This window comes from Haliotis cracherodii, unplaced genomic scaffold (assembly GCF_022045235.1).
Source record: "Haliotis cracherodii isolate W230 unplaced genomic scaffold, xgHalCrac1.p SCAF_13, whole genome shotgun sequence".
NCBI lineage: Eukaryota > Metazoa > Mollusca > Gastropoda > Lepetellida > Haliotidae > Haliotis > Haliotis cracherodii.
Genome location: NW_027266268.1, coordinates 8,827,696 through 8,852,496, shown reverse-complemented (window position 1 = coordinate 8,852,496; position 24,801 = coordinate 8,827,696). Strand labels below are relative to the sequence as shown.

Here is a 24,801-nt window from a genome sequence, read left to right as displayed (position 1 = left end):
CCAAAGTACCTACGAAAGACAATTTGCTAATTCTGTTGCCCTCTTTCTTAACTTGAATACATACATCCTATACATTATGAGTCCTTCCAAACACACATGCTTTATGTAAAACTTCAATGAACATAGATACCTTTATATAGGTCTGTGGTTAAATAAAAATACATTTAAAATACTAAATGTTTCACCATGCTCAGATTTGTTAAAGATTTGGATGAAAATCTATAAATTAATTTGTTGTGGCCTATGACATTGACGGCAAGAAAATTACAAGATTATTGACAAATAAGAGAAAATAATAATTTATTTTGAAATGTAATCAGGATGTTATTATTTTCTGTTTTGCATAAGCTTTGTTTGGCTAAAATATAATGAAAAAGTCGTCCAACTTGAAACATTCAAATATCTTTTTGCGTTTAATGAATGCTACGTTTTACATAAAGATACATCAAACTAGTCGCCCTGAGCTTCCCCTGGGGGAAATAGGCAGTATGTGATGACATTTTGTGTGACATTTTCTTTCAGAGCGCAAGTATCGCGAGGTGTGCTGGGAGCTTGACTCGCGGGGCCAGGTCGGGGAGACCATCTTGCATCTCTGTCTCCTCAACTCCTCGGCAATCCATGCTGACCTGGCCAAGCGTCTTCTCCGACTCTACCCTCAACTGCTTAACGACATCTACAATGGAGAGGAGTACTATGGTGAGTGTGGTGGATGGGCCGTTGTGGGTAGGGGGAAACATCTTGGGTGTGGGGATCAACTTGGAATGGGGACCAATGTGGGTGAGGGGACCATCATGAGATGGGGACCAATGTGGGTGAGGGGACCATCATGAGACGGGGACCGATGTGGGTGTTTGGACCGTCATGAGATGGGGACCGATGTGGGTGTTTGGACCATCATGAGATGGGGACCGATGTGGGTGTTTGGACCATCATGAGACGGCGACCAATGTGGGTGAGGGGACCATCATGAGATGGGGACCAATGTGGGTGAGGGGACCATCATGAGATGGGGACCAATGTGGGTGAGGGGACCATCATGAGATGGGGACCGATGTGGGTGAGGGGACCATCATGAGATGGGGACCAATGTGGGTGTTTGGACCATCATGAGATGGGGACCAATGTGGGTGTTTGGACCATCATGAGATGGGGACCGATGTGGGTGTTTGGACCATCATGAGATGGGGACCAATGTGGGTGAGGGGACCATCATGAGATGGGGACCAATGTGGGTGTTTGGACCATCATGAGATGGGGACCAATGTGGGTGTTTGGACCATCATGAGATGGGGACCAATGTGGGTGTTTGGACCATCATGAGATGGGGACCAATGTGGGTGAGGGGACCATCATGAGATGGGGACCAATGTGGGTGTTTGGACCATCATGAGATGGGGACCAATGTGGGTGTTTGGACCATCATGAGATGGGGACCGATGTGGGTGAGGGGACCATCATGAGATGGGGACCGATGTGGGTGAGGGGACCATCATGAGATGGGGACCAATGTGGGTGAGGGGACCATCATGAGATGGGGACCAATGTGGGTGAGGGGACCATCATGAGATGGGGACCAATGTGGGTGAGGGGACCATCATGAGATGGGGACCAATGTGGGTGAGGGGACCATCATGAGATGGGGACCGATGTGGGTGTTTGGACCATCATGAGATGGGGACCAATGTGGGTGTTTGGACCATCATGAGATGGGGACCAATGTGGGTGTTTGGACCATCATGAGATGGGAACCAATGTGGGTGTTTGGACCATCATGAGACGGGGACCGATGTGGGTGTTTGAACCATCATGAGATGGGGACCGATGTGGGTGTTTGGACCATCATGAGACGGGGACCGATATGGGTGTTGGGACCATCATGAGATGGGGACCGATGTGGGTGTTTGGACCATCATGACCATTACTATAATATTATCATATTATCCTCCTCCACCTGTGATTACACAACTCTGCTGTCTATATTCTGATCAGCTTTGGAGAAACTTCATTCTGTATGAGGTTGGAGGTGGATGACACAGAGGATACACATTGGTCACAGTCCCGTTGCTTATACGAATAAATAGCTTTTATTCCTTAACATCTATAGCATCACAGCATCACACTGTTATTGGTAGATACACAAGAGGAATAAACACCTTTCGGTTGAGTCCCGTCCGGGATTTGAACCCACACTGCCAGAGTGAGGCACCTAATTGCCAGCACACAAAGTCTGCGATCTAACCCACTCAACCACCCAGAGTGGGTTCGAATCTCTGACGGGACTGAACCCAAAAAAGTATGAGAATCTGTACTTTACACAGAACGTGTTATCCCAAATATAACATTTGTTACATGTTAAATGTTCTTTCAAATGTTATGCCAAATGGACATCGTTCAAATTTGGGTCTGATGAAAACGACACTATTCATTCACATACAGTTAAAAGTCAACAATATATCTGGCTTCAAACCCTATTTAAGAATGTTGCTCAAACAATCTGATCGAGGACGACCACACATTCATTTTAAAACTACCAGGGTAAATATAGATCTACACCTTCCTCAGCTCCTCTGGAAGCATCAAGCTACAGTCAGCATGTCAGGAAGATGGCGTAGAAACACACAAGGTTTATTTCAAGCTACGCAATTGCGTAATTCTCACCCTTTAAGTTTTCAATTAGTGCATATTTAAACTCCAGACAGGCCCTGGTGGCACGCAGCCTATTCCTGGCATTGCAGGAATAAGTCATTCAATGAACAGACAGTTGGCCCAAACAAGGAGTGTTATTGTTGAGGAGTGAGTGGAAAGGGCAGACAACATACTGGGACAGGTTGATTCATCATTGATGGCAAGTCAGAGTCTCAGAATAACTGATTTGTTTGGAGTATGTGGGCAGTGGATGATAGTTGAAACAGTTAAGAATGAACATCAGACTCACAGAATCAATACCAGTCTCATTAAAATCAGATCTTTACTCCGACACGATACCTCTCTACGTAAAATCGGACAACACCACAGGTCACTTCAGAACTCTACTTGAACTTTGACTGGAAAATACACACATATTTTCGGTTGTAGTCCCTTTTGTGTGAAATGCCATGAAACTCAGAAATCACAGTGTGTATAAATTATCCATGACAATTTAATCATGCAGCCTTTATTATTTATGATAGGAACTGCTCAATATGGTTCATTTTCAAAAATACAGAAATCAGATATGCTGGTTTAAATGTTATAGTCATTCGTGCAGGACATTTAGAAGTCTGACACTGATTGGGGGATTGGAAAGGTCACCTGATATGAATTATAAGTATATTTCTTAAATTTATCTAATAAACTTAGTATCAATCCTTATTTTTGTGACCCATGAAGATCCGGGGTAGAGTAGGTCTTCAGCTACCCATGCTTGCGGTAAAAGGCGACTATGCTTGTCGTAAGAGGCGACTAACGGGATCGGGTGGTCAGGCTCGGTGACTTGTTGATCCATGTCAGTTGTATGGATCGATGCTCATGATATTAATCACTGGATTGTCTGGTCCAGACTCGATTATTTACAGACCGCAGTCATATTGCTGGAATATTGCTGAGTGCGGCGTTAAACAACAAACCAACCAACCATATTTGTGTTGTGTTATTACTCTGTGTTGTGACATGAAGGGGTTGTCAGATCATCAAGCAGACAGGAGTGAAAATGATTATATTGTTTTGTTTTTGTTTTTTTTGTTTAACGCCGCACTCAGCAATATTCCGGCTATATGACGGCGGTAACAAAAATGGTTATAATGAAATTGGGATCATTACATGACAGGAGCTGGAAAGGAAAACAGCTGTTTCCTTCTCACACCATGATAAAGTGAATGAATCTGAGTGAATGAATGAAAAAGTGTCTTTAAACAATAAAATTTAGATTAATTTTTCATGAATTTTAGTTCTCTTCACATTGCCTGCTGTGGCATGTCAGCTCTATGTTATATGTCTGAGGAACCCAAGGTGATGCAGGTTGTTATGACTGGTGTGTGTGTGTGAGTGAGTGAGTGAGTGAGTGAGTGAGGGAGGGAGTGTTTGTAGTATTCAGTTATACCGTGGCATGTCAGCTCTATGTTATATGTCTGAGGAACCCAAGGTGATGCAGGTTGTTATGACTGGTGTGTGTGTGAGTGAGGGAGTGAGTGAGTGAGTGAGGGAGTGTTTGTTTTGTAGTATTCAGTTATACCGTGGCATGTCAGCTCTATGTTCTATGTGTGAGGAACCCAAGGTGATGCAGGTCATTCCGACCAGTGTGTGAGTGAGTGAGGGAGTGTTTGTTTTGTAGTATTCAGTTATATCGTGGCATGTCAGCTCTATGTTATATGTGTGAGGAAACCAAAGGTGATGCAGGTTGGTTTGACTGGTGTGTGAGTGAGGGAGTGAGTGAGGGAGTGTTTGTTTTGTAGTATTAAGTTATATCGTGGCATGTCAGCTCTATGTTATATGTGTGAGGAAACCAAAGGTGATGCAGGTTGTTATGACCGATGTGTGAGTGAGGGAGTGAGTGAGGGAGTGTTTGTTTTGTAGTATTAAGTTATATCGTGGCATGTCAGCTCTCTGTTTTGTGTGTGAGGAAACCCAAGGTGATGCAGGTCATTGCAACTGTTGAAAGCCATGAGTTTGGGTACCCGACTGAAAGTGGGCCAGTTTTTGAGTTTGACTTCTTCATCTGTGTTAAATGCTCTGTAACATGTATGAGCCTACTTGTGTGTGAACTATTGAACTAACTTGTTGTGAGACATTGTCCCACGGATGACTACAAAACTCTGCTGTTTATATTCTGAGCCGCTTTGGAGAAACCAGTACTCTGGATGATGTCTGGAGTGAGTGAGTGAGTGAGTGAGTGAAATACAGTCAGTCACTCACTCACTCACTCAGTCACTCAGTCAGTCAGTCAGTCACTCAGTCAGAGTGTTAAATAGTATTTCGGTTATATCGTGCGTGTCAGCTCTATGTTATGTGTGTGATGAAACCAAAGATTGTTCTGACTGCTATAAGCCACAATTTCGGGTACACTGTTAAAATAAAGTTTACTTTGACTTCTTCATCTGTGTTAAATGCTCTGTAAAAATGTATGAGCCTATTTGTGTGTGAACTATTGAACAAACTTGTTGTGAGACATTGTCCCACTGATGACTACAAAACTCTGCTGTTTATATTCTGAGCCGCTTTGGAGAAACTGTACTCTGTATGAACAGGGATGTCTGGAGTGAGTGAGAAATTACTTCACAGTTGCTTCCCTTAGTCATGCCAGGATCCTATGATTGTGTGCTCAAATCAAAGATTTATTTTCATTATATTTCTGTTATCTTGTGTTTCACAAAAGCAGGAAACATCGAGAACCATCATCACGTTGAATGTTCCTCACACACAAAGATGACCAAGGCAGAACTGAGATACTGTGGTGTTAAACCAAACTCACTCACTCACTCACTCACTCTCTCGTTGAAGGTGAGAACTGCCTCCACATGGCTATCACCAATGAAGATCCAGCTATGGTCAAGTTCCTCCTGGACCTCGGTGCAGACTACCATGGCCGCTGCTGTGGCAACTTCTTCTGCCCCGATGACCAGAAGGACTCCCGGACGGACAGTCTTGACCATGAGTGTGTGCAGGTCTGTGAGAAGACAAACTATGAAGGGTGAGAAAGGACCAAAATATGTCAAGGCTGCATAATGTTACAATAGTATTGTAATATCATCCCTGTGTTAACAAATATAGCACCACAGCGATACATTGTTGTTGATAGAAACACTGGGGAATAAACACCTATAGCATCACAGCAATACATTGTTATTGATAAATACACAGGGGAATAAACACCTATAGCATCACAGCAATACATTGTTATTGATAAATACACAGGGGAATAAACACCTATAGCATTACGGCAATACATTGTTATTACTAAATACACAGGGGAATAAACACCTATAGCATTACGGCAATACATTGTTATTACTAAATACACAGGGGAATAAACACCTATAGCATTACAGCAATGCATTGTTATTGATAGCACATCGCTATATAAGTGCAATAATCTTGGACGCGACGTTAAACCCCATTGCACCTCACCTATCATTGATAGATACAGTGGGTAATAAACGCCTATAGCATCACAGCGATGCATTGTTATTGATAGGTAGACTGGGGAATAAACGCCTATACCATCACAGCGATACATTGTTATTGATAGATACACTGCAGGGGAATAAACGCCAATAGCAACACAGCGATACATTGTTATTGATAGATACAGTGGGTAATAAACGCCTATAGCATCACAGCGATGCATTGTTATTGATAGGTAGACTGGGGAATAAACGCCTATACCATCACAGCGATACATTATTATTGATAGATACAGTGGGTAATAAACGCCTATAGCATCACAGCGATGCATTGTTATTGATAGGTAGACTGGGGAATAAACGCCTATACCATCACAGCGATACATTGTTATTGATAGATACACTGCAGGGGAATAAACACCTTTAGCAACACAGCGATACATTGTTATTGATAGATACACTGGGGTATAAACGCCTATAGCAATACAGCAAAACATTGTTATTATACAAACTATGGTGAGAAAGGTGCATAATGTTACAATCATATTACCATATTATCCCTGTATTACTAGTACCGTATCCCTGTTACAATTGATCCGCCTCCTCCACCTGTGATTACACAACTCTGCTGTCTATATTCTGATCAGCTTTGGAGAAACTTCATTCTGTATGAGGTGGGAGGTGGATGACACAGGGGATACACACAGGTCACAGCCCTGTCCCTTAGGAGAATAAATAGCTTTTATTCCTTAAGATGTGGCCTTAATGGAAATAAGCTTTTGTTTTGGAAAACCTGGCCTACTGTGCAAAATAGCTTAGAATTGTTCCCCAGCAATCTATGCTAGTTGTAAGAGGAAATTAAATGGATTGGGTGGTCAAGCTTGGTGCTTGTTGCTCACAATATCAGTCACTGGATTATTTACAGGCTGACGTCATATGGCTGGAATATTGCTGAGTGTGAAATAAATAACAACCAAAAACCAAGACTAGAACAGTTAATTAAAGCTGAAGATTTGCACTTTTAAGTGTATGCGTTGCATGTTTTTTTTTTATAAAGATATGTATTCATTACTCTGGACTTTTCAATGATGCAATTATGTTTTATTAAATGCTTCTTTCTAAAGATGGTTATAAATGTCATGCTTTACATCATTTACAGTGAACAATGTTTATACACTTAGTTTCAATGCTGTTGTAAGTACATATCTTGTAAAGCTTTGTTTGTGTTTTAGCCATGTGTATTTGGGTGAGTACCCCCTGAGTTTTGCTTCCTGCCTGGGTCAGGAGGAGTGTGTGCGGCTGCTGATTGCGAAGGGCGCAGACCCAAACCTTCAGGACAACAATGGCAACACTGTAATGCACATGTTGGTAATTCATGACAAGAAGGTAAATATTACAGCCATACATTGTTATTGATAGATACACTAGAGGAATAAACATCTATAGCACCACAGCGATATATTGTCATTGATAGATACACTAGAGGAATAAAAATCTATAGCACCACAGCGATATATTGTTATTGGTAGATACACTTTGGGAATAAACATCAAAAGCATGACAGCATCACATTTTTATTGGTAGATACACTATGGGAATAAACATCTATCGCATCACAGCGATGCATCGTTATTGAAGATACACGAGAGGAATATGCATCTTTAGCATCACAGTGGTACATTGTTATTGATAGGTACACTAGAGGAATAAACATCTATAGCATCACAGCGATACATTGTTATTGATAGGTACTCTAGGAGAATAACATCTATAGCATTATAGTGGTACATTGTTATTGAAAGATACACTAGAGGAATAAACATCTATAGCATCACAGCAAAACATTGTTAATTTGAACTAAACAAATTATGAAGGGTGAGAAAGGACAAAAATATGTCGATGCTGCATAATTTTACAATAATATTATCATATTATCCCTGTATTACTTGTCCCATATCCCTGTTACAACTGATCCGCCTCCTCCACCTGTGATTACACAACTCTGCTGTCTATATTCTGATCAGCTTTGGAGAATCTTCATTCTGTATGAGGTGGGAGGTTGATGTGAGGATACACATTGGTTACAGCCCTGTTCCTTATGAGAATAAATAGCTTTTATTCCTTAAGATGTGGCCACAATGAAAAGAAGTCTGCATTGTTATTGATAGAGACACTAGAGGAATATGCATCTATAGCATCACAGTGGTACATTGTTATTGATAGATACACTAGAGGAATATGCATCTATAGCATCACAGTGGTACATTGTTATTGGTAGATACACTAGAGGAATAAACATATATAGCATCACAGTGGTACATTGTTATTGATAGGTACACTAGAGGAGGAATAAGCATCTATAGCATCACAGTGGTACATTGTTATTGATAGATACACTAGAGGATTAAACATATATAGCATCACAGCGATACATTGTTATTGATAGATACACTAGAGGAGGAATAAGCATCTATAGCATCACAGTGGTACATTGTTATTGATAGATACACTAGAGGAATAAACATATATAGCATCACAGCAATACATTGTTATTGATAGATACACTAGAGGAGGAATATGCATCTATAGCATCACAGTGGTACATTGTTATTGATAGATACACTAGAGGAATAAACATATATAGCATCACAGCGATACATTGTTATTGATAGATACACTTGGGGAGTATACACCTTTCACATCATAGCAATACATTGTTATTGATGGATACACTAGAGGAAAAAACATATATAGCATCACAGCGATACATTGTTATTGATAGATACACTTGGGGAGTATACACCTTTCACATCATAGCAATACATTGTTATTGATAGATACACTAGAGGAATAAACATATATAGCATCACAGCGATACATTGTTATTGATAGATACACTTGGGGAGTATACACCTTTCACCTCATAGCAATACATTGTTATTGATGGATACACTAGAGGAATAAACATCTATAGCATCACAGCGATACATTGTTTTTGATAGATACACTTGGAGAATATGCATCTGTAGCATCACAGTGGTACACTGTTATTGATAGATACACTTGAGGAGTATACACCTTTCACATCATAGCAATATATTGTCATTGATGGATACACTATGGGAATAAACATCTATAGCATCACGGTGATACATTGTTATTAATTGTTAATATCTACTAAAGATTTTTGTAGATGTGTTCATTCTTTCATAATATTCTCTCTGTTCTTTCTTTTATGGTTAAGTCTCTTAGTTCTTTCTTTTCTCTGTAGACTTAAGGGACTCTGTCATTAGGACTAAGATGACAACTGAGGTTTATTAGTTCAGTACAGTGAAACCTCATTTTTCCAGACTCTGTTAATCTGGAAATCCCACATTCTTGATGGTTATTATTAACTTGTATATTATTAATTGGACAAAGATGCTTCTCCATGATACATTTATCACGACTGGATGAGGTAGAATAAGCATCCTTTTGAGCCCATGGGAAATGTCAAATTTCAAAGTTGCAGGAAACCTTTTGTATTAAGTTAGGAAACATTTTCAGATGGATGACAACAGCCTTTTTCCTTTCTTACTCTTTTGGACATGGTCAAATATTGCTAAAATGAGTGAAAAACAATAGAAATTCAAATTATAATCCAAGTATAAACAAGTCCAAGACCAGAAATATTTACCAGATCTTTGTAATGGGGTCAACAACTTGCTGAGGTTGAAATATTAGAGGTTGGGTGTGTATGGTTTTAAGCGGCTTCTAGCAATGTTCAAGCAATATCAACACCAGAAATAGGCTTCATACATTGTGCCCACTGGGCCTTCGGCGTCACAGGTGAACGCTTTATGAAATATTAGAAAAAGACGCCTCATGAAAACCTCTAAAAAAAATTTTCACACTTTTTCACACATTATATCTTTGCCTTGAAATGAACAAAGCTTAGTTCTTATTCATATAAGCATATGTCATAACTTTCATTACAGTTTCTTAAAATGCAGATCTCATGGGTCAAAAAGGGCTTCCTCTGTTGACAAGGACAATGTCACCAGGAATGGTACTGTCTTGATAAATGAGGTTTCACTGTTTAGGAATTCGATGAATTTAGACTAAATGAGGTGATTCATTGGAGAATTGTAACTTCAAAACACATTGTCATCTTGTGTCACTTGAAGGTTCAAGATCAGGCTTTCATGATGTACAAATTTGTATTTCATGATGTATTCTTCATGTGGAATTTCTTTTTTCTAAAAGTATTAAATATTTTTACACAACACTGTGCAAAGATGTTAATTTATCAGCAAAGGGGAATTTCAAACCTCGTAAATCTTTCATCTGAAAAGATCTTGAGAAGAATCGGGCTCTACATTTTATAAAGGTGTCGCTGTGCAAAGAGAGCTGTGAACAAGTCTGTTTGAACTATCTGACTTTCATTGCACTCGAGGTGGAAAACTGTGGCATCACTTAGCTTGAGGAAATCAGTGTGTCTGTTCTGTCACCCTCAGTATCATGCATCATGATCAGTGATGAATAAAACATTTGGCAGTAATTCTGCTTCATAATATAAAGTTTATATTTCATGAAAAATGATCCAGATTCACAAAAAAGTCAATGAGAAATGTCCATCCTCCAGCTTTGAACTTGAACCTTAAGAATATTAAACAAATTAGAATAACCATCTTATGGGGATAATTCAAACAGAGTTATCTCCCCTGCCTGTTACTTCACTGTTTCACTTTTTCACATACCTTGGAAATATTCCTTTTTCTTACTACTAGACAGATAAACACCAGGATATAAAGGTTTGTAACTCCCTGCTTGTCACCCGGGTTTATAGGAGAGTATTATTACTGACTGTGTCCTGCATGTATCTATAGACTAACTGCTTCATAATAACTCTCCCCTTGTACGTGATGACGTCCAAGCTCGAGCATTAGAGTTACACACTACTTAAAACACGATAAAGAACACCCATATTCAGAAGACTGTGTTGCAATACCCACCAGCCATAACAGATTAATTACATGTATAGGCATAATAAAACATTGGGCGTTCTTTAACTTCTTTTGATTAGTGTACGAGTATAATAGTATATGAGTTGGTTGCATTTCCAAATCATTAAAGTTGAATTTTAGCAGTCATGTCACATGCGAAAATAAGGTATCAGCTCTTTTTTGTGTGTAATATTCATATCATGAATATAAGTCTTCGAAAGGAATTTAGAAGTGATACACATGAGGAAGAGAATTTATGGATGTAGACTTCTGTATTATGAGGAACACAATGTTTCGGAGTATATGCTTACTCCTTCAACAGGTAAATGAAGCTATGTGTCAGAGCTGCTATGTTAAATGATGTGAAAAAAAATGAAAATTGTTTCCAAGTTTTTCCCTTATAGGTATCTAGTAAGCTGTTTTCAGTCTTGATAACTTTATGTTTGTATGAACAAAGCTTGGCTTGGGGTCTTAAAATGTGGGAATAATTAGGTTTTCTTGTTAACTCATTTCAACTAACATTAACACAATCTGGTCTCTTCTCTTCTCTTCACTCTCAGTTCTGTGATAATTGGAAGCTTGTTTTAAAGCGTTTAAATAACCTCATGTCAAAAACATTCCGTTATAATTTCCCTGAGTACTTTTGTCTGTTAAATAGTAAAATAAATCCCTCTATCCTAAATTCTCCTTTTCAAATTTAAAAAAAAAAATACATCTGCAATTTTTTCTCATAGGCTTGTTTGTCAACACTTTTACAAGTTCGGGGGCTCAAACAACCTGCTCCCCCCACACGAACACCATCCACACCAGCACCGCCCTGGTGACAACCCATCCCCTCCCCCATGCTGGTCTCCCTATGCTAGACAAGCATGTATGGCTTTAAGTGTTGCTTACAGTGTCCCACAAGTAATACCAGGTCACGGGTAGAGAGTAATGTCCCTTTGTATGTATGGAGCTGTTCACAGCAGTAGACATCTAGAATGTAACTACATAAGTGCTACAGGAGTTGTCATTGCTTGAAAATGATCACAATGATACCAGAGAGTGTCATATATATTGTTACTATGTACAATAAAAATAAATCTTTAAGATTGGCATGTTTTGTTAGCATGAGAACCTATAGCTTCAACCCTTCAACCTTCCCTGTAGGTTCCGATGCTGCTGGTAAGACATGCATGTCAATCACTTTGATACCTGTCACCTCTTTGATACCTGTCAACTCTTTGATACCTGTCAATTACTTTGATACCTGTCAATTACTTTGATACCTGTCAACTCTTTGATACCTGTCAACTCTTTGATACCTGTCAACTCTTTGATACCTGTCAATCAATTTGATACCTGTCAATCACTTTGATACCTGTCAAATTCACTCAGATACCCGTCCATTACGTTGTTAAATCGAATTAAACTGCATGTTTTTATTTCAGTGTTGTAAGTTGCTTATTTCAGGTTAATGCATGTACTTGACAAATAAGATATTAACTTTTAACCAGAAACAAACTTGACGTAAATTCTGGTGTGTATATATGGTTGTTGATAATACAGTATTGAAAATATTTACTGAGGTACTTGCAAATATAAGATGAGGTGTTAATTCACTCATTCTATTCAACTATTTCAAACAGAGATGATTTTATGTAAAATTTGTATATCTACTTGGCTATATACCTTATATTGATGAAATGTCTTTCTAATCAATACTAAGTGAATAATTTTTAGTGAACTGAGCAGTGTTGAAGACAGTCAGAATTTTCTGTTGAATCTGCACTTGAGGTTTTACTGGTGTGTTTTGCATGGGGGAATGTTATGGCAGCACTAACAAGTTACATTGTCATGACTTCATGGGGTTCTATGCACTCTGTTCCTCCATCACTCGTGAATACATATGTGAATACATATGTGAATACATACTTAATACATTCGTGAATACATACATGAATACATACGGACACTTCGCAGAGTCCTGTGAATATCCTTATTATCAGGTAGCGATAGGCTTCGTGAAAAAATACAGTTCGTCTTATTTGACTTACATGAGATGTACACACCCTAATTTTATTACCGGGCTTCAGAAGTAGACACATGTCACTCAGACTTGGACTTGTATAAGATGAGTCCAGAGCACTAGTGGAAACCTTATTTCTCAAGTTGTCAGAGTTAGTAGCCAGTCCTGGTTGATTGAGACAATAATGTTCCCATTGTTTGTATTTTCGATCTGTTTTATTCTGTGCCAGTTTGAGTGAGTAAGTGAATATGGTTTTACGCCGCTTTAGCAATATTCCAGCAATATCACGGCAGAAATGGGCTCAACACATTGTACATGTTGTATCCATGTCGGGAATCAAACCCAGGTCTTCGGCATGATGAGCGAACACTTTAACCACTAGGCTACCCGACCTCCCCCCCGTGTTCCAGTTTGAAGGAGACTTGAAACTTTGAGTGCTGGTTCAGAATGATAGCTATCGAATACTGGTCAGGGAGAACTGTCATTATTTGATTTTTACTTGTCCATAAAAGCACAATTTAGTAGTCACAGACGTGCAGACTAGCTTGAATTTTGAAGGCTGGTCACGACAACATATGTGTTCACGGGTGATGGACGAACGTAATATACACAAGCCTGTGATGTATTGACGATGAACACATTAAAACAATCACGGGTGTACACCTATCAATACATTGTAGTGGATCACTAGCGTCACAGTTTCTGTAAGGAATGTCACAAGCATACTAACATGTCATGGTGCGTGAGTGAGTGAGTGAGTGAGTGGCTTATGTCAGTTGTCATAGTATAACTGCAATATCACAGCAAGAGACTCCAGAACTGGGCTTCCCTCATACCAATTTTAAAAATCAAAATGTTCCTCCAGAATCTTAATGGTGGATGTCAGATCACAGCTACAGATTCAATGAATTACAGTCATGCCCCACTTATACGGACTTCAGATATCCGGAAACATCGGTTGCCGGACGATTTTCATTCAAAACAAAATAATTACTATATAAATGTACCAGTATATACGGAAATTCAGTTTCCGGAACCGGATGGTCATTTTCATACACAAAACACTGAAATGCACACAAAATTGTCTCACTTACCTGGACAATACACTTCCGCCGGTGGTAATCCTTCTGCTGGTGGTAATCCTTATGATTCGTGAGAAGTCAATTGACCAAGTGACACTGAGTTACGTTTGAGACGAGCTTGTTTATTGTACATGTAACTCACAAGGAAGCTTGTGCTTGTATTGAGACCTTGATTACATATTACGAGAACACAGGCGATCAGGACAATTTGGAATTATTGTTTAAAATTTAAACCTCAAAATGTGGTAAAGTTCAAACTTCCATGACAGATTTTTTGAAACGTGTATGTCTTGAATAAAGATTGAGTGGATGTATCTGTTTGCTCTGTCGTCTGTCATGAGTTGCGTAATTGAAGGGAAGTAACTCTTCCAGTAAGAAGCTGGTTTCAGTTAAACGGAAATTTGTTTATACGGACGAATTGTGAAATGACGCAAGTGGCCGTATAAATGAGGCATGACTGTATTGAACTGGTATTGAAACATACATTTGCAATGAATCTGTTCGTGTTGTAATTCACTTCATGAAGTCTCGTAAGTTAGGAAATTGTTGGAAACATCCGTGTCAGATCATAGACAAACCCAAGTGGATAAATCACAAAGTAGGTAATTGATTTACAACATTACCAATGTCAACAGAATCAGTGGAATGTTCAAAGTAGTCTATGGTTCTGATTATTTTGCATTTGCACTGCATTATTTTGTTTTTAGGAAATGTTTGACCTGCTTCATGGTCTTGGTGCCAGGCTGGACATTAAGAACCGACAAGGACTCACCCCTCTCACTCTGTCTTCAAAACTGTCCAGGAAAGATGTAAGTCAGTTGAACTTGTTTAGAGTTAAACAGATTATCTGTCCCGAGTGAATGAATATTGTTAATCCAGAGCCTTTGGCAAGGGTCGATCTTCCTGAGGCAACGGAGTTAACTGACGGTAAAAGTGCAGTTTCTACCTTTGCTGAACTAGGTTGGAATTTCGGAGTTACATTTTGGGTGGACTAATGTGTCTGTGCATAGTCTAATCAAAATTGTGCAATGAACTGAGATCCTGTTCGTAAACAACATGCATTTCAAAGTGCAGATTTTTGTAGATTGCAGGATTTACAAAGCATCTGTACCATTAAGTGGGCATCGGCTATATTTTCCAAATTTTTTCACGTTTTTATTCAAGGTGCTCAAATGATTTGATGCACTTTGAGAAGGAAGACCTGTATTATTACAATATGGATCTTGATTATTGATCAGAAACCGCCATTTTGTTTGAAGCAAATACAAATGATATGAGAGGTGGAATCTGATTGGGCAATAGGAGGGACATAGAAGGGACATAACTCATAATAGCCACTGGTGGTGCTACAATCAAGCCATGAAATTCCAGTGTAGTTCAGCAAGGGTAGACTTTTGTGGTCAGTTAACTCCCTTGACTCAGGAAGATGATGTCAACCCTGCAAAGAAACTTTAATGAAGACATCCTATAGTTCAATGTATCAATGTAATGTAACCAATTTGTGCCGTCATGAACAATGGATGCTGTCATGTCATATTTTTCTCAACATTGAAGCATTGTGATGTATTATGACTTCCAACTGATCTATCACCATGGAGAATTGTTCAAATTACGTGTGCAAATTTCGGAAAGTTATTACCCACGATCATTCAACCCTCATGGGAAAAGTCTAACTTATAAAATTAGTCAGATATCACAGAATTTGGATCCTTTGGGGGATTCCAGGGCTAAATTGGTCTCATGAGGCTCTGTGATTGGATGATTGCTTGTCATTGTACCCCAATTGAGTGGATTGTTGCTCGTGATATCAACCACTGGTTTGTCTGATCAAGATTCAGTTGTTTACATGTTACTGTGATATAGCTGGAATAGCTGCATTATTCTTTAATGGGGATTCTGGATTACAATAGGTCCCGAGCTACCTATCCTGGTCTCACCATGGGGATTCTTGGTTACAGTAGTTCCTGAGCTACCTATCCTGGTCACAACATGGGGATTCCATGTTACAATAGGTCTTGAGCTACCTCTCCTGGTCTCACCATGGGGATTCTTGGTTACAAAAGGCCCTGACCTACCTATCCGGGTCTCACCATGGGGATTCCATGTTACAATAGGCCATGACCTACCTATCCTGGTCTCACCATGGGGATTCCAGGTTACATTAGGCCCTGACCTACCTATCCTGGTCTCAACATGGGTATTCCATGTTACAATAGTTCCTGAGCTACCTATCCTGGTCACAACATGGGTATTCCATGTTACAATAGGTTCCTGAGCTACCTATCCTGGTCACAACATGGGTATTCCATGTTACAATAGTTCCTGAGCTACCTATCCTGGTCTCACCATGGGGATTCCAGGTTACAAAAGGCCCTGACCTACCTGTCCTGATCTCACGCACGCACGCACTCTCACACTCACTCACTCACTCACTCACTCACTCACTCACTCACTTACTCACTCAAGCACGCACACACTCTCACACTCACTCACTCACTCACTCACTCACTCAAGCACGCACACACACTCACACTCACTCACTCACTCACTCACTCACTCACTCACTCAAGCACGCACGCACTCTCACACTCACTCACTCACTCACTCACTCACTCACTCACTCACTCAAGCACGCACGCACTCTCACACTCACTCACTCACTCACTCACTCACTCACTCACTCACTCACTCACTCAAGCACGCACACACACTCACACTCACTCACTCACTCACTCACTCACACACACACTCAACAGGTCCCTAACTACCTCTCCTGGTCTCACCATGGGAATTCTGGGTTAAAACACTCACGCACTCACTCACTCACTCACTCACTCACTCACTCACGCACGCACGCACGCACGCACGCACGCACTCACTCACTCGGTCACTCACTCCCCATTAGTGATGCTGTTAATGCTGTTTCAGATGTATGAGCACATCCTGGAGATAGAGCGCGAGGTGTTCTGGCTCTATGGGAACGTTACCTGTGCTGGGTACCCCTTGGAGGACATTGACACCATCTCGTCAACAGGGGAGATAAACAAGGATTCCGCCCTCAATCTCATTGTATACGGGGTGAGATATTTACTGTCAATATGACTTATAACAAAGTAAAACTTGTTTTCCAGTCTCTTAGCCAGATTTTACTCAAGCTATATCTTACCCAGGTAACACTTTGTCCAGGTATAACTTTCTCAAGGCAACACTTTCTCCAGGTGAAACTTTCTTCAGGTAGCACTTACACATGTTCTAACTTTCTCCAGGTAATGCTTTTTCCAGGCAAAGGTTTCTGAAGTAGAAAAGAGAAGAATCATTTCTGAGTTATGTTTGACCTTGACCTTTCTTGACCTTCAGGAGGAGGAGGGTCACCTGGACATGATGGATGGTCTGGTGGTCAACCTACTGAAGGAGAAATGGAAGACATTTGCCAGATTCAGGTAGACTCTCCATCAGTATCCTGGAATAGACTACCCCCCCCAACTACCCCATGCTTGTCACCCTGTAGTGATTCCAGGGCAGAATTGGTCCCCACTACCCCATGCTTGTCACCCTGTAGTGATTCCAGGGCAGAATTGGTCCCCACTCAATGCTTGTCACCCTGTAGTGATTCCAGGGCAGAATTGGTCCCCACTACCCCATGCTTGTCACCCTGTAGTGATTCCGGGGCAGAATTGGTCCCCACTCAATGCTTGTCACCCTGTAGTGATTCCAGGGCAGAATTGGTCCCCACTACCCCATGCTTGTGGGGAAGCTGACTTCAACTAAGGTGTTTAGATGTAGTTCAATTGACTTTGACATTATTGTGAAACTGTATGTGTTTCATCATGTCATTTTACAGATTCTATCGGCGATTCCTCTGCTTTGGTTTTTATTTCCTGACCTTTGTTGTGGCCTTTGCCCTCCGACCCGGCAAGGATCTGTGTGCCTACGCCAACTCGACGACAACACTGCATGGCTGTAAGCCGATGAACGAGAACAGGACAATGAACCCTTGCTACCTTCTTCAACCATACAGGACCAATGACATTGTGAGTCAATAAACTACTGAAGTGACACCCAATAACTAGATAGTGTGTGTCAATAAACTATTGAGGTGACAACAAACACCAGATAATGTGAGTCAGTAAACTTTCTACCATGACATTGATGAATGCTGGATTCTGATCGGTTAAAAAGAGGTTTCCTTTTTGCTACGGAAACCCCTTTCAAACATATTAAGCCTTTTCACAAAAAGTGTGCGTATGAATACATAGATAGCCTACATGTCGATTTATAGAAAATGTCTGCTGATCAATCACCCCCATATGTACTGATAAACATATCTATATTTCCTCTAATGCATGCTGGGTCTCTAATACCAGCCAGGTTGGTGACAACAAATGACTAGATACTGTGAGTCAATAAACTGCTGAGGTGACAACTAATGACTAGATAGTAGGAGTCAATAAACTGCTGAGGTCACATCACATGACAAGATAGTGCAAGACGATAAAAACTTTGAAGAAAACCTAATTACAAGATAGTATTGATGATCAATTTCTTTATAAATACAAAGAGTAAGATAGGCATATACACACAGGTGGTTAAAGCATCTTCCCTAGGCAAGGCAGTTAACTGACTATAAAAGTCCAGTTTCCACCCTTGCTGAACTAGGCTGGAATTCCAGAGTTACATTTTGACTGGACTAACAAGTTTATGCATGGTCAAAATCGCATAACGAATTTAGACATTCAGTTTGTAAACAACATGGATATCAACGTGCAGATTTCCGTCGGCTGCAGGATTTACAAAGCATGTGTACAGCCAACTGAGTGTTGACACATATTTTCCAAACCTTTTCATGTTTTTAATCAAGGTGCTCAAGTGATTTGATGCACTTCGCGGGATGGGATCCGTTTTATTATTATATCGATCTTGATTATCGATAAAATATCGCCGCCATTTTGTTTGAAGCAACTGCCAGGGATATGAGAGCTGGATACTGATTGGTCAATAGGAGGGACATAAAAGGGGCATAATTTGTAATAGCCACTGGTTGCAACGATCGAGCCTTGAAATTCCAGCCTAGTTCGGCAAGGGTGGAAACTGGATTTTACAGTCAGTTAATACCATTGCCTAGGGAAGATGGATTTAAGTGATGTGATTACAATAAACAATTGTAGATTTCTTAATACTTAATAACATGGAACTTCCATGTTTGTCTGTGCAGGTGCGGCTTGTCTTGGAGTCGATGGTATTGATCGGCGCCATGGTCTACATATTCCTGGCAATGAAGGAGATCTACCACCAGGGCTTTCGTATCTTCTTCACCACACTGGTGAGTAAATGGGCGGGTGGATGAGTGAGTGTGAATGGGTGAGTGTTTGGATTAATGAGTGAGTGAGTGGATTGGTGAGTGTTCAGATGAGTGAGTGAAATGTATTTAACAATTACAGATAATACTTACTACAAAACTACGAATGTATATCCAAGGCATCAATGGTTTATCTTCCAGCGTGGTGCGCCAGCCAAGGCGTTATTTCTATGCTCCTGCATCTTCGTGCTGATGATGTTGCCAGGTCGAGCATTCTGTTCCCACGAGTACGAAGACATCATGGGCGTCCTTGCCATCCTCTGCACCGCGCCATACTCGCTGTTCTTCTGCAGGTAGGTGACATGTTTATCTGGCCTATTTCTTTCAATAAAAACAAATTTCTGAACGTTTGTGTATTAACAATATCATGTGTGGCCTGTCTGATTTTGTGTCATTGTACCTCAATGTGTGACTTGACTGATTGTGTGTCATGTTCCTCTCAAGGTCTGGATCGCTGCTCATGCTATCAACCACTGGTATGCCTGGCCCAAATTCAAATGCTGTTATATAGCTAAAATATTCCTGACTTTGGCATTAAAGAATTTCCACTCATTGTGTCCCTGCCTAGAGCCTCCCCTGTGGTGTTGTACATGTGATGTCTTGTCAAACATTTCAGATGGTTGGCAGACGTTTCAGACGGTTGCTGTGATGTTGTCCCATGTTTCAGATGGTTGTTTGACATTTCAATGGTTGCTGTGATGTTGTAACAGTGACGTCATGTCCCATGTTTCAGACGGTTGCTGTGATGTTGTAACAGTGACCTCAAGTCCCATGTTTCAGACGGTTGCTGTGATGTTGTAACAGTAACGTCATGTCCCATGTTTCAGATGGTTGCTGTGATGTTGTAACAGTAACGTCATGTCCCATGTTTCAGACGGTTGCTGTGATGTTGTAACAGTAACGTCATGTCCCATGTTTCAGATGGTTGCTGTGATGTTGTAACAGTGACGTCATGTCCCATGTTTCAGATGGTTGCTGTGATGTTGTAACAGTAACGTCATGTCCCATGTTTCAGACGGTTGCTGTGATGTTGTAACAGTGATTTCATGTCCCATGTTTCAGACGGTTGCTGTGATGTTGTAACAGTGACGTCATGTCCTATGTTTCAGACAGTTGCTGTGATGTTGTAACAGTAACGTCATGTCCTATGTTTCAGACGGTTGCTGTGATGTTGTAACAGTGACGTCATGTCCTATGTTTCAGACAGTTGCTGTGATATTGTAACAGTAACGTCATGTCCCATGTTTCAGACAGTTGCTGTGATGTTGTAACAGTAACGTCAAGTCCCATGTTTCAGACGGTTGCTGTGATGTTGTAACAGTGACGTCATGTCCCATGTTTCAGATGGTTGCTGTGATGTTGTAACAGTGACGTCAAGTCCCATGTTTCAGACGGTTGCTGTGATGTTGTAACAGTGACGTCATGTCCCATGTTTCAGACGGTTGCTGTGATGTTGTAACAGTGACGTCAAGTCCCATGTTTCAGATGGTTGCTGTGATGTTGTAACAGTGACGTCATGTCCCATGTTTCAGATGGTTGCTGTGATGTTGTAACAGTAACGTCATGTCCCATGTTTCAGATGGTTGCTGTGATGTTGTAACAGTGACGTCAAGTCCCATGTTTCAGATGGTTGCTGTGATGTTGTAACAGTGATGTCATGTCCCATGTTTCAGACGGTTGCTGTGATGTTGTAACAGTGACGTCATGTCCTATGTTTCAGACAGTTGCTGTGATGTTGTAACAGTAACGTCATGTCCCATGTTTCAGACGGTTGCTGTGATGTTGTAACAGTGACGTCATGTCCCATGTTTCAGACAGTTGCTGTGATGTTGTAACAGTAACGTCATGTCCCATGTTTCAGACGGTTGCTGTGATGTTGTAACAGTGACGTCATGTCCCATGTTTCAGACGGTTGCTGTGATGTTGTAACAGTAATGTCATGTCCCATGTTTCAGACGGTTGCTGTGATGTTGTAACAGTGATTTCATGTCCCATGTTTCAGAGGTTTCCGTATTGTTGGCCCGTTTGTAGTGATGATCTACAAGATGATCAAAGGGGACCTGCTGAGATTCTTCATCATTTATGCTGTCTTCGTCATCGGCTTCTCTCAAGGTAGGACACAAGTCCTCTCACAGCAAAGCAATTGTAGAGTAAAGGCAGTCATAAGTCTATGTTAGTGTAAGGGAGGTACAATCACCTTGGCACGATGATAGCTTTATGAAATGGACCATTGGTCCTTACATTCCCAGAAGCAGGCCTTACTGTAGTCCTCTCACAGCTCTCAGAATACTGACCTACACATTCACAGAAATAGGCCACCTCACTATTGAAATACAAACCATGTCACCACCTTACTATGAGGAGACTTATCACATCACCACCTTAATACTGTGATATGTATGATATCATCACCTTAATATTGAGATACGTACCATAACATAACCTTACTATTGACATACATATCATATCACCACCTTGACATTGAGATATATATGATATTGCCACCTTGCTATTTAGATGTATTACATATCACCTCAATATTGAGACATGTATCATATCACACCTTACAGAGCTACAGATAAGGTGTGTATTGGCGTAAAATACAACCCCCCCCCAAAAAAAACCCAATACAACAAAAAACAAACTATTCAAAACCCAATTACTTTCAATTAACTTGTGTACAGAGATGCATGCATTAAACATGTTAAATGAAAAACTCAATTGTTTCAAAACGGCACTCGTAAATATCCAATGAAGCTTTTTCAGCATGCGTACAGCGGAGCTAATTTCCGAAACAAAATTATGAGCTAATTTACTTTCCGAGTCAAGCCTATATTTAGAGCCGTTATATACATCTGTATACAAAGTATGATTTCATTTTTTTAAAATCTCAAAATGATTACCGTATTTTCTTGAGTATAGTGCGCACTTTTTTACGAAAAAGCACAGCTGTGTAGAAGGGGGTGCGCATTATACACGAATTATGAGTTTGGATGTTTTTTTCCCCCATGGAAAGACATTACCATGAGCACGAAACACCGGAAATACCATGTCAACAAATCCATTATGAAGTACGCAAAATAATCATGTAATTACGCTGTCTGGCTATAAAAAGTGTTCTTTGTATATCTGGACTTATGTTTGTAACTTATTTCATTAATTTTATTCAAAATTCCTTATGATATTGTTTTTATTAATTTCGGCGAAATCATGTGTGAAGCAATCGGAAGATCGCACAACTCACTGTTATTCACAGCAACCACAGTCAGAATACCGCTATTGACGCCTTGAAACGAACTTTAGTTGACAGAGAATGGATACATATATCATAAATGACATACTTTACTCGTTAAAAGTCATATTTGTTTTTGTTTGACGATTCTATGTCAACATGAAATTCTCGCAATCATGCGATCACGTGCGCATGAGCCTTGGCGGTGACTGGTCAGACTGGTTCCATGTAAAAAATAATACCCGGGAATAGCGATCAGCTGCTTCGCTTAGGGTTATTATTGTTTTAAATATGTTTAGTAAAGGCTGCATATTCAAATTTCTTTTTTTTCCAAAATATTGAACCCGCTGGAGGAGGGTGCGCATTATACATGGGTGCGCACTATACTCAAGAAAATACGGTTCTCATTTCCCCACCTTCCTATTGAGATACGTATCATATCCCCACTTCCTATTGAGATACGTATCATATCCCCACTTCCTATTGAGTCACATATATCACCACCTTACTATTAGGTTCACATATATCGCCACCTTACTATTGAGTTCACATATATCGCCACCTTACTATTGAGTCACATATATCACCACCTTACTATTGAGTCACATATATCCCCACCTTCCTGTTGAGATACGTATCATATCCCCACTTACTATTGAGTCACATATATCACCACCTTACTATTGATTTCACATATATCACCACCTTACTATTGATTTCACATATATCACCACCTTACTATTAGGTTCACATATATCACCACCTTACTATTGAGTCACATATATCACCACCTTACTATTGAGTCACATATATCACCACCTTACTATTGAGTCACATATATCACCACCTTACTATTGAGTCACATATATCACCACCTTACTATTAAGGTCCCACATATCACTACCTTACTATTGAGTTCACATATATCACCACCTTACTATTGAGTCACATATATCCCCACCTTCCTGTTGAGATACGTATCATATCCCCACTTACTATTGAGTCACCTTACTAACGAGACAAGTTATTTCATGATGAAGTGCATGGTTACAGCCCCAACATCCACCATGACAAGGATCTCTTCTGTAACCTTTATTTATGCTATTAATGACACTTTCCTACTTTAATACACATAAATACACGAACTCTATATGCTATTTTTTCAAGCTTTCTTGAAACTCTTGTATGTTCCTGCTACCAGCTCTGTATTAACATATTATGCCACCTTTCTTCCAGCAATGTTCATAGTGTTCCGCGGTGTGACTGCGACGGTGTTTGCTGATCCAGGGGGCGCTATAATGGGCATGTTTGTCATGTCGCTGGGCCAGTTCGGAGATATCTATGACTCCTTCATTGAGACCCAGTATCCCATCATGGGCAAAGTAGGCACCCTCCCATGCACTGCACTCTGTGTTGTGGCGCGGTTCCCCCTTCCCCATTGTCACTGTTGCAGCATGTTTCAGATGTTCATGTCAAATAAGTGTTTGGTTAAGTTGGTAAATTAAAACATTAAAACTTTTAACATGAGTTTCACTTAAATTTACACATAAGACATATTGTTTAAATACAGGTAATTTTTTCTCAGAAACGGAATCTTTGAAATGGTTGTGTCAAATTGTGTGACATTTTAGCAGGTTAATAAGTTGGGTAATATATTAATTTAACCTTGAAACTTTTAATATTAATTAATTCTTGTTACTTCTTGCACATTAAACAATTGGATTAAACATAGGAACATGTTCTCAGCAGTAGAATTCATGTCAGTCTTTAATCCATATGATTATGGTTGGATGGTATTTAGCTCACCTGACCGAGCTTCGTCTGGCATGCCTTATCTGGTGTGCGTTTTCGGCCATAGAAATATCTTCTCAGAATTTACTGAACCAGTGAAGCCGAATCTTCAGATGCTTGTGCCCACCAGTTGTTCAAGAGGTTTGAATTGGATTTTGAATATGGCCGCCGCAGCAGTCTAAAACTAATTGCCATCTATAACTCAAACAGTTTGTTTCACAAAGGGGAGACTTATAGAAGATTTGATAG

The 24,801-nt window shown here is 40.2% G+C and overlaps 1 protein-coding gene across 1 annotated transcript in view; it reads left to right on the top strand.

Moving 5' to 3' along the window:
• LOC139458846 (transient receptor potential cation channel subfamily V member 5-like) overlaps window positions 1-24,801 on the top strand; it is a 33,341-nt gene that overhangs the window by 3,291 nt on the left and 5,249 nt on the right. The window contains exons 2-13 of the mRNA XM_071240273.1: window positions 523-696; window positions 5,476-5,665; window positions 7,331-7,484; window positions 10,868-10,891; window positions 12,233-12,247; window positions 14,881-14,982; window positions 17,102-17,251; window positions 17,531-17,613; window positions 18,015-18,204; window positions 19,386-19,493; window positions 19,671-19,822; window positions 21,532-21,641. Of these exons, the coding sequence (XP_071096374.1) occupies window positions 523-696; window positions 5,476-5,665; window positions 7,331-7,484; window positions 10,868-10,891; window positions 12,233-12,247; window positions 14,881-14,982; window positions 17,102-17,251; window positions 17,531-17,613; window positions 18,015-18,204; window positions 19,386-19,493; window positions 19,671-19,822; window positions 21,532-21,641 (1,452 nt within the window). The remainder of the gene's footprint in view (window positions 1-522; window positions 697-5,475; window positions 5,666-7,330; window positions 7,485-10,867; window positions 10,892-12,232; window positions 12,248-14,880; window positions 14,983-17,101; window positions 17,252-17,530; window positions 17,614-18,014; window positions 18,205-19,385; window positions 19,494-19,670; window positions 19,823-21,531; window positions 21,642-24,801) is intronic.